Raw genomic sequence first — 16,798 nt, 5'->3', positions numbered from 1 at the left:
AATGCCTGACTGCATGGGATGGTAGAGTAGGGCCATGTAAACATACCAGTGACCTTCGTTCCCTTCCCACAATTGTTCGCAGTATTTTATAGCACGCCCTAACTCAACGACACTGACACTTTTACAGTAAAGTGTTGTTCAAGGTCGGCTGTTAATGGAATACTTTATTGTTTGTATCAGTAATATCTCTTTCATCCATACACATAAGAACGAAAAAAAAAAAGAGCAGTAAATGTACACTTAACTTTAAGGGGCAGAAATAACTGTGTGCTCAGTCAGTCCGTAATGTGTTGGGAAGAGCGATATTGAAGTAAGAATGTGGAACTGAATGCTAACTTACTAGAACACGTGGGATGAAGGAATAATTTTTTTCTGATAAGCAAACATTTTTGTTCCATTTCGTCCCCACAAATTGTGAAACCCTAAATTTTGGTCTAAGCATACAGCCTAAAGACCTTACCAATTCAGTTCATATTCCTCTAGTTTGTTTTTTGTGTTTTTCAGACCGTTTAGAGGATAGTAAATTACCTTCTCTTGCTGAAAGATTTCCTCCCTTATCACGTTCGTTATGCAGGACCTATGATTGTTTCCGGCATAATGGAAGAAACTTACTCAAAATTAGGGGTTTTGCTACATTAGCATGTGGGGTGTGCTTGCAGAGATGGATGAGATTGGCATTGCTTTAGTGGACATTTGTGCCATGAGGGGGTTGTTGATAACCAATACCCTCTTGAGGCACAAAATGATCCACAGATATACGTGGCGGGTGATGAGAAGGGTGGATAGTGAACTGAATGAACGGAATGTGTGGATGACAGGATAAGAAGGTGTGTAATGGATGCAAGAGTACATAGAGGTTGGGGGAGTGGACTCTCTGACCACCACCAAGTGGTGGTCAGAATCAGTGTCCAAATGAAATGGAGAAATAGAAGAAGGGAAGGACAGGAGGAAGTAGCTCATACAAGGAGGGTGGAAAGGTTACAAGAGGATGAAAAAAGTGCAGAATATAAGAGGGAAGTGGAGGAGCGATTGGGGAAATAAGAATTGAAGCAGATGGGGGATGTGAAAGGTGTGTGCAAAATATTCACAAAAAATCTGTGCAGCATGTGAGGTGTCGTGTGGGGTGAAGAGAAGACGAAGGGGTGTGCAGGGAACAGCATGGTGGTATGAAGAGGTGAGAGAGGCTGTGGCACAAAAGAAGAAAGCATATAATGAGTGGATGAGAAACTGGAGCATGGAAGAAGTTGAGAGACAGAAGAGAGAGTTGTATGTAGAGTGGAAGAGAGAGGTGAAAAGATTAGTAAGAGAGAGTAGGAAGAGATTGATTGAGGAATTAGGAAGGAATTTGAGTGTAAAGTAGAGGGAATGTAAGAAACTGTTCTGGAAAGAGGTAAAGAGAGTTAGACAGGGTGTCAAAGAATTTAGTTGGGGAGTGAAAGATAAAAATGGTGGATTACTAGTGGAGAAGGGAGAAAAAGTGAGTAGATGGAGAGAACACTTAAAGGAATTGTTGAAAATAGAGAAAGAAAGTAATGCGTGTATAAGTGGCTGGGGAGGGATGTGAGGGATGTAAGACAAGAGGAAGAAATCAGTAGGATGGAAGTTGTAGAAGCGATGAAGAAGGTTAAAATGGGGGAAGCCCCTGGAATTGATGGAGTGTGTGGTGAAATACTGAAGCATGTGGGAGAGACAGTAGTAGAATGGATGTGGAAGATGTGCAGATTGGCCTGAGAGGAAGGTAGAGTTCCAGATGATTGTAAGTCAGGAATTATTATTCCTCTGTACAAGGAAAAAGGCGAAAAAGAAGTATGTGGTAGTCATAGGGGCATTTTTCTTTATCGTGTAATAGGAAAAGTACTTATTGACAGAGTAAGGGAAATAACGGGAATTAATTGGAGAAGAACTGGGAGGATTTAGGAAGGGAAGAGGTTGTATAGATCAGATATTCATTCTGAGATCTTTAGTGGAAAAGTTTCTAGAGAAAGGAAAGAAGTTGTATGCAGCTTTCATGGATTTGGAGAAAGCATATGACAGGGTTGATAGACAAGGATTGTGGAAAGTATGAAGAATATCTGGAGTAGATGAGAAGTTGTTGAATGCCATGAAGAATATGTATGAGGGTGCTAAGGCTGCAGTGCGTGTGGATAGTGAACTGACTGAATTTTTCTATTTGAAGATTGGATTGAAACAGGGATGTGTCATGTCTCCATGGTTGTTCAATCTGTATATGGATGGGGTTATAAGAGAGATACATGGTAGGGCAGTGGATGTTGGAGTGGCCCTAATGAGAGAGGGCTGTGTTTGGAAACTCCCTGTACTGTTGTTTGCAGATTATACTGTGTTGTTAAGTGAAGAGGAAGGGGAGCTGCAAGGCTTGGTGGCTGAGTTTGGGAGATTATGTAAGAAACGAAATCTAAAGGTGGATGTAGGGAAGAGTAAAGTTATGGTCTTTGAGAGAGGTGAAGTTAGTGAATGTACAGTGAGGTTGGATGAGGAGGAAATGGAAAATGTGAGTTTGTTTAAGTACTTGGGAAGTGTGATGAGTAAGGATGGAAGTTTAGAGGGTGAAGTGCTTGAAAGGGTTCAACAATGAAGAACGGTTGCTGGTTCCTTGAAAGCAGTGATAAGAAACAGGGAAGTGAACATGTGAGCTTGGAAGTGAAAAAGTTACTGCATGACAGTATTATGATACCAACTGTAATGTATGTAATGAAGCTTGGACCTTGTTGGAGGGACAGAATTGAAGAGTGAGAGCTGTGGAAATGAGTTACTTGCGAGGAGCATATGGAGTCATATGGAGAAACAGATTGACAAATGAGGAAGTGAAGGATCGTTGTGGTGTGGATGTGGATGTGACAGGAAGCATTAGGAGAAACACATTGAGGTGGTTTGGCCATGTGGAGAGGATGGAGAGTGAGGGACTAATGAGGAGAGTATATGTGAGTGAGATGGAAGGGGGGAGAGGGAGGGGGAGGCCAAGGATAAGTTGGAGGGATGGAGTGGAGAGGCATATGAGAGAGGGGGGTGTTAGCTGGGAGCAGGGCAGTGAAATGGCAAGGGACAGGACAACATTGAGGCGATTTGTTTGTGGCCACCCCTTACGGTATTAAGGCGTCTGGCAATAGATAGGTAGATAGATAGCATGTAACAAAATAACATCAGGAATGAAGTGAATGCCTGACTGCTTGTGATGGTAGAGTGGTGTTGTGTAAACATACCAGCGACCTTCATTCCCTTCCCATAATTGTTTGCGATGTCTCATTGCTCACCCTAACTCATTGTCACTGACACCGGTACTGTAAAGCGTTGTTCAAAGGCTGGCAGCTATGAAGGGGTTCATGAAATACAAGTATACCCCAGTTTAATGATGCAGTTGGTTAGGTAAAAACACATCTTGTGGCAGGGTATCATGTATCAGGGTAGATTTAACTTGTAAAGTAATAGGATGCATTTTTCAGCCTTGGGTTTCCCCTCCAACCAAGTCCAAAACTCACCCAAATGAACCCAAAAACAAGTTTAAAGCCAATCTAAATGGCCTAACAGGTGTAAAAGAAGCTAACCTAAGCCTAACACCTATATATAACTCAATAAACCAACAACTAAAATCTGAAAATCATCAAATATGTCTGGAAGAAATCAAGCTTAGTAAACTGTACCCCAAAACAACAATGTTCACCCCACCTATGGCCAAAACACATTAATCTAAGTCAAAAAACAGTTTATAAATCAACCTAAACACACAGTTTAGTCTAAAATATGATCAGAATTGGTTAAAAAAAAAAAAAAAAAAAAAAAAAAAAAAAAAAAATTTAAATTGGGGTTTGGCCATCATTCGGTGAGGTATGGTGGTATTTCTACCCCCCATCTAAAGGTGAATGTAGGGAGGAGTAAAGTGATGGTCTTTGAGAGAGGTGAAGTCAGTGAATGTACAGCGAGGTTGGATTGTGAGGAATTGGAAAATGTGAGTACGTTTAAGTACTTGGGTAGTGTGATGAGTAAGGAAGGAGGTTTGGAGGGTGAAGTGCTTGAAAGGGTACAGCAGGGAAGAAAGGTTGCTGGTTCTTTGAAAACAGTGATAAGAAACAGGGAAGTGAGCATGGAAGTGAAAAAGTTACTACATGACAGTATTGTGATACCAACTCTAACGTACGGAAGTAAAGCTTGGACGTTGTTGGAAGGACACAAGTCAAGAGTGAGAGCCGTGGAAATGAGTTATTTAAGAGGAGCCTGTGGAGTCACATGGAGAGACAGGCTGATGAATGAGGATATAAAGGAGCATTGTGGTGTTGATGTGGATGTGATAGGAAGCGTTATGAGGAACACACTGAGGTGGTTTGGCCATGTGGAGAGGATGGAGGGTGAAAGACTGACGAAGAGAGTGTATGTGAGTGAGGTGGAGGAGGAAAGAGGGAGGGGGAGGCCGAGGATGAGATGGAGAGATGGGGTGGAGAGGTATATGAGAGAGGGGGGTGTGAGTTGGGAGCAGGGGAGTGAAATGGCGGGGGACAGGGCGACTTGGAGGCGATTTGTTTGTGGCCACCCCAAACGGGATTGAGGCGTCTGGCAATAGATAGATAGATAGATCATTAAGCCGGGGCATCGCATATAGGGGTATCGTATAGCGGTGTAAAGTAATCCCTTTAATATCGGACGTAATACAGCTAAAGGCATGTCTGGCAGTTAGTTTTGTCAGGATATTGGGCCCCTGCCTCCTGGACTGGTATTTATGGACCCTAACCCAGCCTAACTTTGAAAGCCACCTAAATAACTTCTTACCGGACATGAATAGCACCTAGGTAGGACCCTATTCACACCAGTAATGGACATAATTATAGCCTGAAATAAATGAGAGAATGAGGAATTAGAAATGAGCACAGAAAATATTTAGCAGTGTACAGGGTACTTACAGCACGTCTGTGGCCGCCATCTCTAAGGCTCAGGCAGTGTTGAAAATGCTCTTGAAGCATGTCCAGTAATCCAGTGTTGTGCTGCACTTAATTCTTTGCACTGTGAGTTATAATTGTTTAACACTGCGCATTCTGTTCTTAATTGCACCACGCCAGTTTCAGCCACCAGCTTCAACCGCCAGTTTGCACTCCACACTTAATCCTTTGCATTCTAAATTCTATTATTTTAACTGCACAACACTGTTAATTCCCATGTGGTCTAGTGGTGAGGTATTGCAGTTTAATCACTGTTTATTCACAAAACCGAGCACATGCAGCATCCATTGCGATGAGCATCTACTCATGATGGAAGTTAGGCGGTAACTGGGGAGGGGGGAGGAAGGAAGGGGTGAAGGGGCCATGTGTAAACACAGCTGTTCGGCGCCGCGCATCAATTACGGATTATGGATGGAAAAAATTTTGGATTTTTATTTTGGATTTTTTTTGTGTTTTGGCTGTTTTGGGGTTTTGAAGGCCCAGGCCCAAAATGTCTGGAAATTGGGGTGTCCGTGAATTTAGCGTCCGGATGTTATGGGGATTACTGTATACCGTACCTGTACCAAATATTTCTCGTATGTATGGGAGAAGAGGAAAGTCCCCACTTATCACAAGGGAATCAACTTGTGAAATAAAGTAGTAAGGTTTCACATTATGCTGGCTTCCTTCGCTTGTTCTGTAAAGACGAGAATTTCATAAACTTTCTCAACAGTACACAGCGGAGACTAATCATTCTTGAATGCTGAATTGTTGATACTGTTGGCCTCAGAGAAAGTGTAATCTTACCCCTGACAGTCGATATTAATTATACAGTACTAATAAAGACAGATACTTGCTGATGCTAACTCCTGGCTGGCACAACGGATTTATGAATTACAGTGATCCTTCAGTTATTCAGACATTCATTATCCAAACGTGTTCAGTATCTGGACACTGGGCCTTGGCTCTATTAAACCATTTATCCTAATTTACTTGCTATTATCCAGATGTAAAAGTGCCCGAGAACTTGGCTGGCCAGCCAACATATCCAAACATTTGGTATCGTGGCTGCTGGGCTTGAGCCGTGAGTGGGAAGTACAGTTGTCTTTAACCCACAATCAGAGCTAAAATGTCCATCTGACCCTGTCCTGAATGGTCAAAATCACGCGCTTGTCCTATCACTCCCAACGAACCTCCAGCACCCGAGTAATAGGACTGTGACCTGCAAGCGGAGTCAAAATGTCCGTGCGCATTCTTCACCGAATGTCTGATATCGCATGGCCACGAGGACTAAGTCTTTCCCATCCGTCACCTCCATCGAACACAGACCACAAGCCATGAGTACATGTTTGGCGACAGTGGCTGTCTGCCTCTCTATTGAAGGTCGAAAGTCCCTCGGTCTCAATGCATTGTGTTTCCGCATGGCCACTTGGTGTCGAACAGATGCAAGCCACGAGAGAATGTAAGGCAAAAGCGCCTGTCCACCTGTTGAGAAGGGGGAGAATTCTGCCCACAGCCTCGCCTCTGCCCCCCCTCCCTTCCCACCTTATTACCCTCCCGGCTTCCCCCACACTCCCCCAGTCCCTACCCTCCTCAGTGGTGATGACACTGACTTGTGAGTTTTCATTTTTTTTTTTTTCAATTTATTCGACTACTATTGGTCATATTGAAATTACATAGAGTCCACAAGAAAGCTCGCAAAATTCTGCATTTAGACATATGCGTAACTCATGGATGGTGCTGGCTATCTGTCTATCTATTGCCAGACAGCTTAATCCCGTAAGAGGTGGCCACAAACATATCACCTACATGTCGCCCTGTCCCCCGGCATTTCACTGCCCTGCTTCCAGTTGACACCTCCCTCTCTCATATACCTCTCCACTCCATCCCTCCATCTCATCCTTGGCCTTCCCCTCCGTGTCCCCCCTTCTACCTCACCCACATACACTCTCCTCATCAGTCTCTTACTCTCTCGTCTTCTCCATATGGCCAAACTACCTTAATGTGTTTCTCCTAACACTTCCTATCACATCCACATCCACACCACAATGCTCCTTCACTTCCTCATTTGTCAGTCTGTCACTCCATGTGACTCTCTCAAAAAACTCGTTTCCATTGCTCTCACTCTTGTGTCCCTCCAACAAGGTCCAAGCTTTACTTCCACACGTTAGAGTTGGTATCACAATACTGTCATTTAGGAACTTTTTCACTTCCATGCTGACTTCCCTGTTTCTTATCACTGCTTTAAAGGAACAAGCAACCTTTCTTCCTTGTTGTACCCTTTCAAGCACTTCACCCTCTAAACCTCCATTCTTACTCATCACACTACCGAAGTACTTAAACGTACTCACATTACATGTGTGTATATATATATATATATATATATATATATTTAAATATATCTATCTGTCTATCTATTGCCAGATGCCTCAATCCTGTTTGGGGTAGCCACAAACAAATCACCTCCAAGTCGCCCTGTCCCCCGCCATTTCACTGCCCTGCTCCCAACTCACACCCCCCTCTCTCATATACCTCTCCACCCCATCCCTCCATCTCATCCTCGGCCTCCCCCTCCCCCTTCCCCCCTCCACCTCACTCACATACACTCTCTTCGTCAGTCTTTCACCCTCCATCCTCTCCACATGGCCAAACCACCTCAGTGTGTTCCTCATAACGCTTCCTATCACATCCACATCCACACCACAACGCTCCTTTATATCCTCATTCGTCAGCCTGTCTCTCCATGTGACTCCACAGGCTCCTCTTAAATAACTCATTTCCACTGCTCTCACTCTTGACTTGTGTCCTTCCAACAACGTCCAAGCTTCACTTCCGTACGTTAGAGTTGGTATCACAATACTGTCATGTAGTAACTTTTTCACTTCCATGCTCACTTCCCTGTTTCTTATCACTGCTTTCAAAGAACCAGCAACCTTTCTTCCCTGCTGTACCCTTTCAAGCACTTCACCCTCCAAACCTCCATCCTTACTCATCACACTACCCAAGTAGTTAAACGTACTCACATTTTCCAATTCCTCACCATCCAACCTCGCTGTACATTCACTGACTTCACCTCTCTCAAAGACCATCACTTTACTCTTCCCTACATTCACCTTTAGATTCCGTTTCATACACACTCTCCCAAACTCATCCACCAAGCCTTGCAGCTCCCCTTTGTCTTCACTCAACAACACAGTATCATCTGCAAACAACAGTACAAGGAGTTTCCAAACACTATCCTCTCTCACCAGGGCCACTCCAACATCCACTACCCTACCTTGTACCTCTATTACCCCATCCATGTACAGATTGAACAACCATGGAGACACAACACATCCCTGTTTCAACCCAACTTTCAAAGAGAAAAATTCACATAGTTCACCATCCACACGCACTGCAGCCTTCGCACCATCGTACATACTCTTCACAGCATTCAACAACTTCCCATCTACTCCATATATTCTTAACACTTTCCACAATCCTTGTCTATCCACCCTGTCATATGCTTTCTCCAAATCCATGAAAGCCGCATACAACTTCTTTCCCTTCTCTAGAAACTTTTCCACTAAAGATCTAAGAATGAATATCTGATCTACACAACCTCTTCCCTTCCTAAAGCCTCCCTGTTCTTCTTCAACTAATTTCTCTGTTCTTTCTCTAACTCTGTCAATAAGTATCCTACCATACACTTTTCCTATTATACTAAGAAGACAAATGCGCCTATGATTACCACACACTTCTTTTTCCCCTTTTCCTTTGTACTAGGGAATAATTATACCTGACTTCCAATCATCCGGCACTCCACCTTCCTCCCAGGCCAATCTACACATCTTCCACATCAATTCTACTACTATCTCTCCCCCATGCTTCAGCATTTCACTACACACTCCATCAACTCCTGGGGCTTTCCCCGATTTAACTTACTTCATTGCTTCCACAACTTCAATCCTACTGATTTCTTCCTGTCTTCTCACCTCCCTCCTTCTCCCAGCCATTCCCCAGCCACTTATACTCGCATTACTTCCATCCTCTATGTTCAACAATTCCTTAAAATGTTCTCTCCATCTGCTCACTTTTTCTCCCTTCTCCACTAGTAATCTACCATTTTTATCTTTCACTCCCCTGCTAACTTCACTTCCTTCATGTCTTACTCTTTTCACCTCTTTCCAGAACATTTTCTTACAGTCCCTCCACTTTACACTCAAATTCCTTCCAAATTTCTCATCCACTCTCTTCTTACTCTCTCTTACTAATCTTTTCACCTCTTTCTTTCTTTCTTTCTACATATAACTCTCTCTTCCACCTCTCAACTTCTTCCACGCCCCTATTTCTCATCCATTCATTGTATGCATTCTTCCTTTGTGCCACAGCCTGTCTTACCTCTTCAGTCCACCACACTGTTCCTTGCACCCCCCTCCGTCTTCTCTTCCTTCCACACACCATATCACATGCTGCACATATTTCTTCTGTAAACATCCCACACACACCTTCCACGTCTCCCATCTGCTCAAATTCATATTTGCTCAATCGTTCCTCCACTTCTCTCTTATACTCTGCCTTTTTCTCATCCCCTTGTAACCTTTCCACTCTCCTTGCAACTACTCCTTCCTCTCATCTTTCTCTTCCTCTATTCCTCCATCTTACTTGAATTCTAATTCTGGCCACCACCAAGTAGTGGTCAGAAAGTCCACTCCCCCAACCTCTATAAACTCATGCATCCATTACACATCTTCGCATCCTTTCATCCACACACACATAATCAATCATTGCCTTCCTTTCATTCGCCATGTATACCTGTGGATCATCCTGTGCCTGAAAAGGGTATTGGCTATCACCAACCCCCTCCCAGCACAAATGTCCACTAATGCACTGCCATTCTCATTTATCTCAGCAGGCACACCCCACTCACCAACTATTCCATCCACCTTCACATTCCCAACTTTACCATTCATATCACCGATCAAAAACACTCTCTCATTCCTTCCAAACTTTTCTATGCACACTTCTACATTTGTCCAGAACTCTTCTCTCACTCTTCTAGCACGATCTTGTGTTGGCGCATACACACACACAAAATCGCCCACATGTGTGTTCCAACTTTCAACTTTACCCACACAATCCTTGAGCCAACTGATCCATACTGTCTTATGCTCTACTTCCATCTTTTAGTCACAACTATACATACTCCTTCCTTTGCCCTCTCATTCTCACCTACTCCTGAACATATACCCCATCCATACTCCCATTCTCTCACACTTTCTTCTCTCCATTTGGTTTCAGTTATTCCACATACATCCACTTTCGCACCCTCAAGCACCTGAACAATCTCTCTCTCTCTTTCACCTCATCATTCGCTCCCCTTACATTCCATGTTCTGATAACCATGTCCTTAGTCCGGTCCTTGGTCGTCATCTTTTGGTCAGTCCTTGTCTGAGGCTTATTGTTTGTTTTTTTAGTTAGTTGTTTTCCGGGGAGGGGCACTAACCCTCCGCCAACCCTTTTAGTCGCCTTTTACGACAAGCAGGGATACTGGGGGAGTATTCTTGAAATACTGCATATATATATATATATATATATATATATATATATACTGTTAAGTATATAAGTATCTAGGTGGCCCTCCACATTTGCAGAGGTTAGGGGACACAGACCCCTCGAATGGTTGGTGTGCCCTCCTGTAAATGCCTCTTCAGCCACAAATCACCCCCTGTGACGAAGTGTACACACACTGTACCTAATAAACCATATCTGGGACCTGAAGGCAGCATGAAATATCAAATAGTAACAGACCAATTGTATAGAAATGTTTAATAACAAATAAGTTTTGACTGGGTATGGCTGTACTAAGTTAGAGTAAATTACCATATATCTGGTGACTTCCACAGACTTCCGCGACTGAGTGCTGCTACACTTTGTGGCCACGAACAGAATCTTGTTTCCTCAGAGGGGCAGTCCACGAATGCGCGAGACCCGTGCAAGTTGAATCTGCAAATGTTACGGGTTGCCTGTACATCTTTATGCTTCAAATGCAAATTGCTATTACATAACCACCTTTCATGATGCATATCATTCAATTGCCTTCCATTACCATTCTCTCTAGGCACACCATAGAGACACATTACATCAGTAACAGGACCAGTGTCAGCTCTCCAGGTCATGTCACCTATGACCACTTTCTAACTCCTGAGCACCTGTTCCTGTTGCACCATCCCGTTGGTCTCAGAAAGTTTCTGCTCCTGAAACAGGGTGCATACACATCAGTCATTGCCAGTTTCACCATATCAAAGTGGAACTAAGATACATACACCTTGAGCTGACACATTTATAATGCTTCTTTCCCCTCTGCCATTCATCACTTGTCAACAGCATAATTCCATCTTTATAGCTTCCATGTGCATTCATACCTGAACATACAAGCTTCACAATGTTTCATCTTTGTTTCATGCAGTGTTATCACATTGTACCATGCACCCTTGAATGTATTCACCGCATCCATCCTCTTATTCCTCATTCTTGCCTCTCACATCCCATGTGGCCATACAGACCTGACCAGGTTATGGATCCTTCATGGTTCTATGTACCTTTGCCAGTGAGTAAAAATAGTGGGTGGGGGACCACTTATGTCTTCGACTCACTCCCTTTTGCCTAGGCCTACAGGGAATACACAATTGTAAGGTTATCACCTAGTGTAGTAAATGGCTTCCCAGGTTCCAGGAAATCATTTGAGTTGTTGTTGAGTCCAGGTGCATCAGTAGATAGCACCACACTGAGTGAGTAGAGTGAGTAGATGATGGAAGTCCCTGCTTACCACTGTACCGTCAGTTAATTCCCACAGATTCTGAGTTTTTTGCCTGATGCATTAGATTGTCCCCCCTGTGGCAGGGGGGACAATCTGGCCACACTATAGGGTGGTACTACTGCTCTGCGGCCAGGTTGTGCTAGGAAGAATTTTGCCACCGTATTCCCTGCGTGTCGTAAAAGGTGACTAGAAGGGGCAGGGTGAGAGGACTAGGGATTCCCTCCTCTGTTTTTTTAGTTCCTACAGTGAGACAGGGAATAGGGATGGGGGATTGAGTTAACCCTTTACCCTGAAGATTGGGTCTATGAATATACGTGGATGTAGTACGATTAAGGCTGAAAGGGAGGATATTGGGAAAATGTTTATGAGAAGAAAGTTGGATGTGTTAGCTTTGAGTGAAACAAAAATGAAAGGGAAGGGCAAGCCTAAGTTTGGAAGTGTGGATGGAAGAGTGTCAGATGTTGATGGAGGAAAGACGAGAGAAGGTGTGGCCTTGTTAGTGAGTATGGAAGTGCATCAGTGTGTGAATGAATGGAAGGAGGTGTCATTGAGACTGATGTGGGTGAAAATGAAATTTGAATCTGAGTTGTGGGTATTTGTGAGTGCATATGTACCTGGTAGCGAAAGGGATGCAGAAGAGAGGGAGTCTTTCTGGAATGATATTAATGAGTGTGTGCAGAGCTTTGGAGCAAATGTGAATGTGGTAATGATGGGAGATCTGAATACTAGAGTGGGAAGTGTAGCAGTTGAAGGTGTAGTTGGTATGCATGGTGTGCCTGGAAGAAATGAAAATGGGGAACGAATGATAGGGATGTGTGTTGAGGGAGAGATGACGATTGGAAATACCTTATTGGAGAAGAAAGATATTTATAAGTGTACTTGGGTGAGACAGGAGGGTGGAAGGGTTGTTGATAGAGCATTGATGGACTACGTGGTTGTGCCCAGGAATGTAATAGGAAGATTGTTGGATGTGAGAGTTTTGAGGGGGGAGGTATGTCTGACCACTACCTGGTGGAGGGAAAGTTGAGAGTAGGTAAGAGATGCATGAGAGCTAGGAGACTTAGGTGTGGCAGGGAGGTTTTGAAAGTGAGTGAGTTGGATAGAAGAGAGAAAATGATAGAGTATCAGGAGAAATTGAACAGTGAGTGGAATGCACTGAAAGATTGGGAGAACAGCAGTGTGGAGGAGGAATGGGAGTTGTTTAAGAGGTGTGTGTGTGTGAGACGAGTGGGTGGTGGCATAAGAAACGGAAGTGAATGGTGGGGCGAGGAAGTAAGTATGGCTATGGCTGAGAAGAGACGTGCATATGAAGTATGGCTGCAGAGGAAGGATGAGGTGTCATATGAGAGGTATAAGGAAAAGAGGAATAGGGCGAGAAGGGCTGTGGATGATGCTAAAGTGGCAGCAGATGAGAGTTGGGGTAGGCAGTTGACTGAGAATTTTCAACAGAATAAGAAAATATTTTGGAAGGAGGTGAAAAGGGTGCGAAAAGGAAGGAAGAGCGAGTAAAAGCAGAGGATGGAAGGATATTAATTGAGGTGGATGCAGTAAGGAAGAGGTGGGTGGAGTATTTTGAAAGATTGTTAACTGTATAGGAGGAAAGGGAGGCTGAGATTGTGGCAGATGGAAGGGTGCAAGGAATAAATGTGTTGGGAGAGTTGAATGATTCTTTGATCACAATAGAGGAAGTGTAGGAGGCAGTAAAGGAGATGAAAACAGGGAAAGCTGCAGGTATGGAGGGGTGTGCTGTGGAATGCCTGAAAGGTGGTGGTGTGACTATTGAATGGTTAGTAAGATTGTTGAATGTGTGTTTTGTGAGAGGTATGGTACCAGTTGACCGGGTAAGTGCTTGTGTCGTTCCATTGCATAAAGGTAAGGGTGAGAAGTATGAATGTACTAGCTTTAGGGGTATAAGTCTGCTCAGTGTTGTAGGTAAGGTGTATGGTAGAGTGTTAATTAAGAGAGTTAGAGTGGGTACAGAGAGAGTGATTGATGATAAGCAGTGTGGCTTTAGGAGCGGGAGGGGATACGTGGATCAGGTGTTTGCTGTGAGACAGGTGTGTGAAAAGTATTTAGTGAAAAGTAAGGATGTGTTTTGGGCATTCATGGATTGAGAGAGTGTATACTTGATGTAGTGCTGCCTACTTCCTTAGCTTTTATCATTCTTTTTCTGTGCCTGCCCTCCTCTCTTCCTACTTCTCCTATCTTTCCTGTCACTTCATATTCCTTTTCTTTCCTTTACAGGTGGCTTTACATTGAGTGACAAGCCAAATGGTTTCCTGTAAGCCAAGAAACCATTTACAATGCTGGGTGGTAACCATATAACCAAACCATATTTGCTCCCTATGTGTCAACAAGTGGATTGGTGGAGGGTTGGTGCCCCTCCCTGTAAAACAACTAACTCAGTGTCAAATGGCCACCCTTTGCGGGATTATGGTGTCTGGCAATAGGTAGATAGATAGATAGATATGATAGAATTGATACGGAGGCTTTGTGGACAGTTTTAAGATTGTATGGACTTGATGGCTGGTTGGTAAAAGGAATGAAAAGTTTTTATGTAAATAGTAGAACGTGTGTAAGAGTGGGAAATACTGTGAGTGATTGGTTTCCCGTGAGAGTGGGGCTGCGGGAGGGATGTGTGATGTCACCTTGGTTGTTTAATATTTTTATGGATGGTGTTGTAAGGGAGGTGAATGCAAGAGTGTTAGGTGGAGGTTTAAGTCTGGTGAGTGCTGATGGTAGAGAGTGTAATCTGAATCAGCTGCTGTTTGCAGATGATACTGCACTGGTGACTGATTCAGAGGAGAGATTGAGACAGTTGGTAGAGGAGTGTGGAAGGGTGTGTGAAAAGAGGAAATTGAGAGCAAATGAGAATAAAGTGAAGTGTACGTGGTTGGTAGATGGTAGGAGGATGAATATAGTTTTGAATGGCGAGTTGCATGAGGAGGTAGAGTGTTTTATGTATTGCTGTGGATGGAAAAATAGATGCAGAATTGAAGTTTAGAATAAATGAAGTAGGAAAGGTGCTGGAAGGAATGAAAAAAGTGTTCAGATGTCGTTCACTTAGAATAAATGTAAAGAGAAAGCTGTATGAGGGTGTTGTGGTACTGACTGCATTATATGGGGCTGAAACTTGGAATATGGGTGTAGGAGAGAGTTAAAGTTTGAATGTAATGGAGATGAAGTGTCTGAGGAGTATGTGTGGAGTGACGCGAACGGATCAAGTGAGATATGATAAAGTGCGAAGGAGAACTGGAATTGTGCGGATCAAGTGGGGCAGAGGGTGTTGCAATGGTTTGGGCATGTGGAGAGAAAGGATGATGAGCGATTGGTGAAAAAGATAACTGGATCGGATGTGAGAGATGTAAGGCTGAGAGGATGGCCACAAATAGGATGGATGGACAGTGTGAAGAGAGCTTGGGATGTGAGAGGGATGTCTGTTGAGCAAGGAAGAGTGGCTGCACATGACAGGAATGATTGGAGAGAAATTGTGAATGAATAAATGATGACAGAGCCTTGAAGGGATATTCTCTTGCATTTGGTCCGATCAGCTGATCAGGTCAGGTGCGGGTAAGGGGATGGGCCCATTATGATGTGACAGGGGTAAACCAGCTCTGCTGTTGGGCCCTGCTGCAGATGTCGCTGATTGCACTGTGCAGTTGACCCTTGTGTGGTGTGGTTCGGTGGGGATCTGTCCCTTCTTGCCTTGGGGCTAAGATGCAAATGCATGTGCGTGTGTGGATGCCTAAATTGGGAGTGTGTTGTCCTGTCTTGGCTACCTTCCTTTCTTTGGGGGAAGGAGCCTAGGTATGAAGATTGGTAGATTTTTTTGCAGTACTGTATATCATAGTTTTCAGAACTGCATCCTTCATGTTTAGAAAGTGACACATTGTATAAGTTACTGTAATTTCTTCCAGATTCAGAAAATTATCAACAAGGGAGACAAGAATGATAGTGAAGCTGAACGGGAGCAATCTCTGGTGGATCAGTGGGTGAGTCTAACTGAGGAGCGGAATGCAGTGCTTGTACCAGCTGCTGGGTCCAATATTCCAGGGGCACCAGCTGATTGGGACCCTCCACCCGGCATGGAAGCTCATGTACCTGTCCTCTTTCTCGACCTAAATGGTACTGGGAAATTTCTGCTTGTGTCCACTGTGTAAATTTGTTGCACTGGTACTTGATTGTACAATCAGTCCTCATTTTAAATTAGAGATGTGTTGCAAAAGTCATAGCCTTTTCCTTCCAGCTGGCACTGCAGATTTGGTGAAACTGGGAAATTAATTCCATAAATAGTAGTGGAAATTTTATAGGCAATTATTCTATCAATTTTTGCAGACCTAAAAGGAAAATTGTATGTCAGAGGTGATGTGAGGACCTACTGTACAAGTGCTGTTACTTATTATAGTGGTGCCTTATTATTTTAAGGAAGGTTAATATTTTAGGGTTATATACACTAATATTATTTGGTTCATAACATCATCATTCACTCATTCATTATCCAATCCTATATTGCTCCATGAGGAGCGTAGGAGCCCGGGGCTAGGCAGTTGGTCCCGACATTTAAGATGAGAGTGACCAGCCTCACTCATCCCTGAGTGGCATTACATGAGCAGTCAACCCCAACCACCCCTTGGATATAAACCTTCACCGGCTCAATCCAATTGGAGCGCAGTAATTACCCACTAAACCATCAGGCGCCAAAATTTGGGTATATGGTTACCACCCAGCATAGTAAATGGTTTCTTGGTGCACAGGAAACCATTTGGCTTGTCACTCAGTGTAGAGTCACCCACAGGCTGAAGGAAGTGGAAAGAATGAAGGAAAGAAAGACAAAAGAGGGACTGTAAAGGCACCCGTAGGCAGAAGGACAAGGAAATAATGAAGGAAAGAAAGACAGAAGAGAATGGAAGGAAAGAAGGATGGAGAGGAAAGGGCAGACACCCGAGAGCACCACTACATCGAGTGAGTGGATGGTATTGTCCACAATTTTAATGACGTTATGTCATGGATATCCACCTCACATGTTAGTGGGAAATCAATTTAGCCAGGTAATATGTTTGCCTAACATCTTGGACTG

General features: G+C 43.6%; 1 protein-coding gene across 5 annotated transcripts in view; it reads left to right on the top strand.

Annotated features, from left to right (window-relative positions):
* Positions 1-16,798, top strand: part of Khc-73 (Kinesin heavy chain 73) — a 1,251,394-nt gene that overhangs the window by 763,164 nt on the left and 471,432 nt on the right. For all 5 annotated transcript variants that reach the window (XM_080267622.1, XM_080267621.1, XM_080267623.1 and 2 more), the window contains exon 23: positions 15,639-15,846. In XM_080267622.1, the coding sequence (XP_080123748.1) occupies positions 15,639-15,846 (208 nt within the window). The remainder of the gene's footprint in view (positions 1-15,638; positions 15,847-16,798) is intronic.

This window comes from Coenobita brevimanus, chromosome 24 (assembly GCF_032717465.1).
Source record: "Coenobita brevimanus isolate Jiangsu-jjx chromosome 24, ASM3271746v2, whole genome shotgun sequence".
Taxonomy (NCBI): domain Eukaryota; kingdom Metazoa; phylum Arthropoda; class Malacostraca; order Decapoda; family Coenobitidae; genus Coenobita; species Coenobita brevimanus.
Note: the sequence above shows the minus strand (reverse complement) of the source record. Positions and strands in the feature narration are given on the sequence as shown.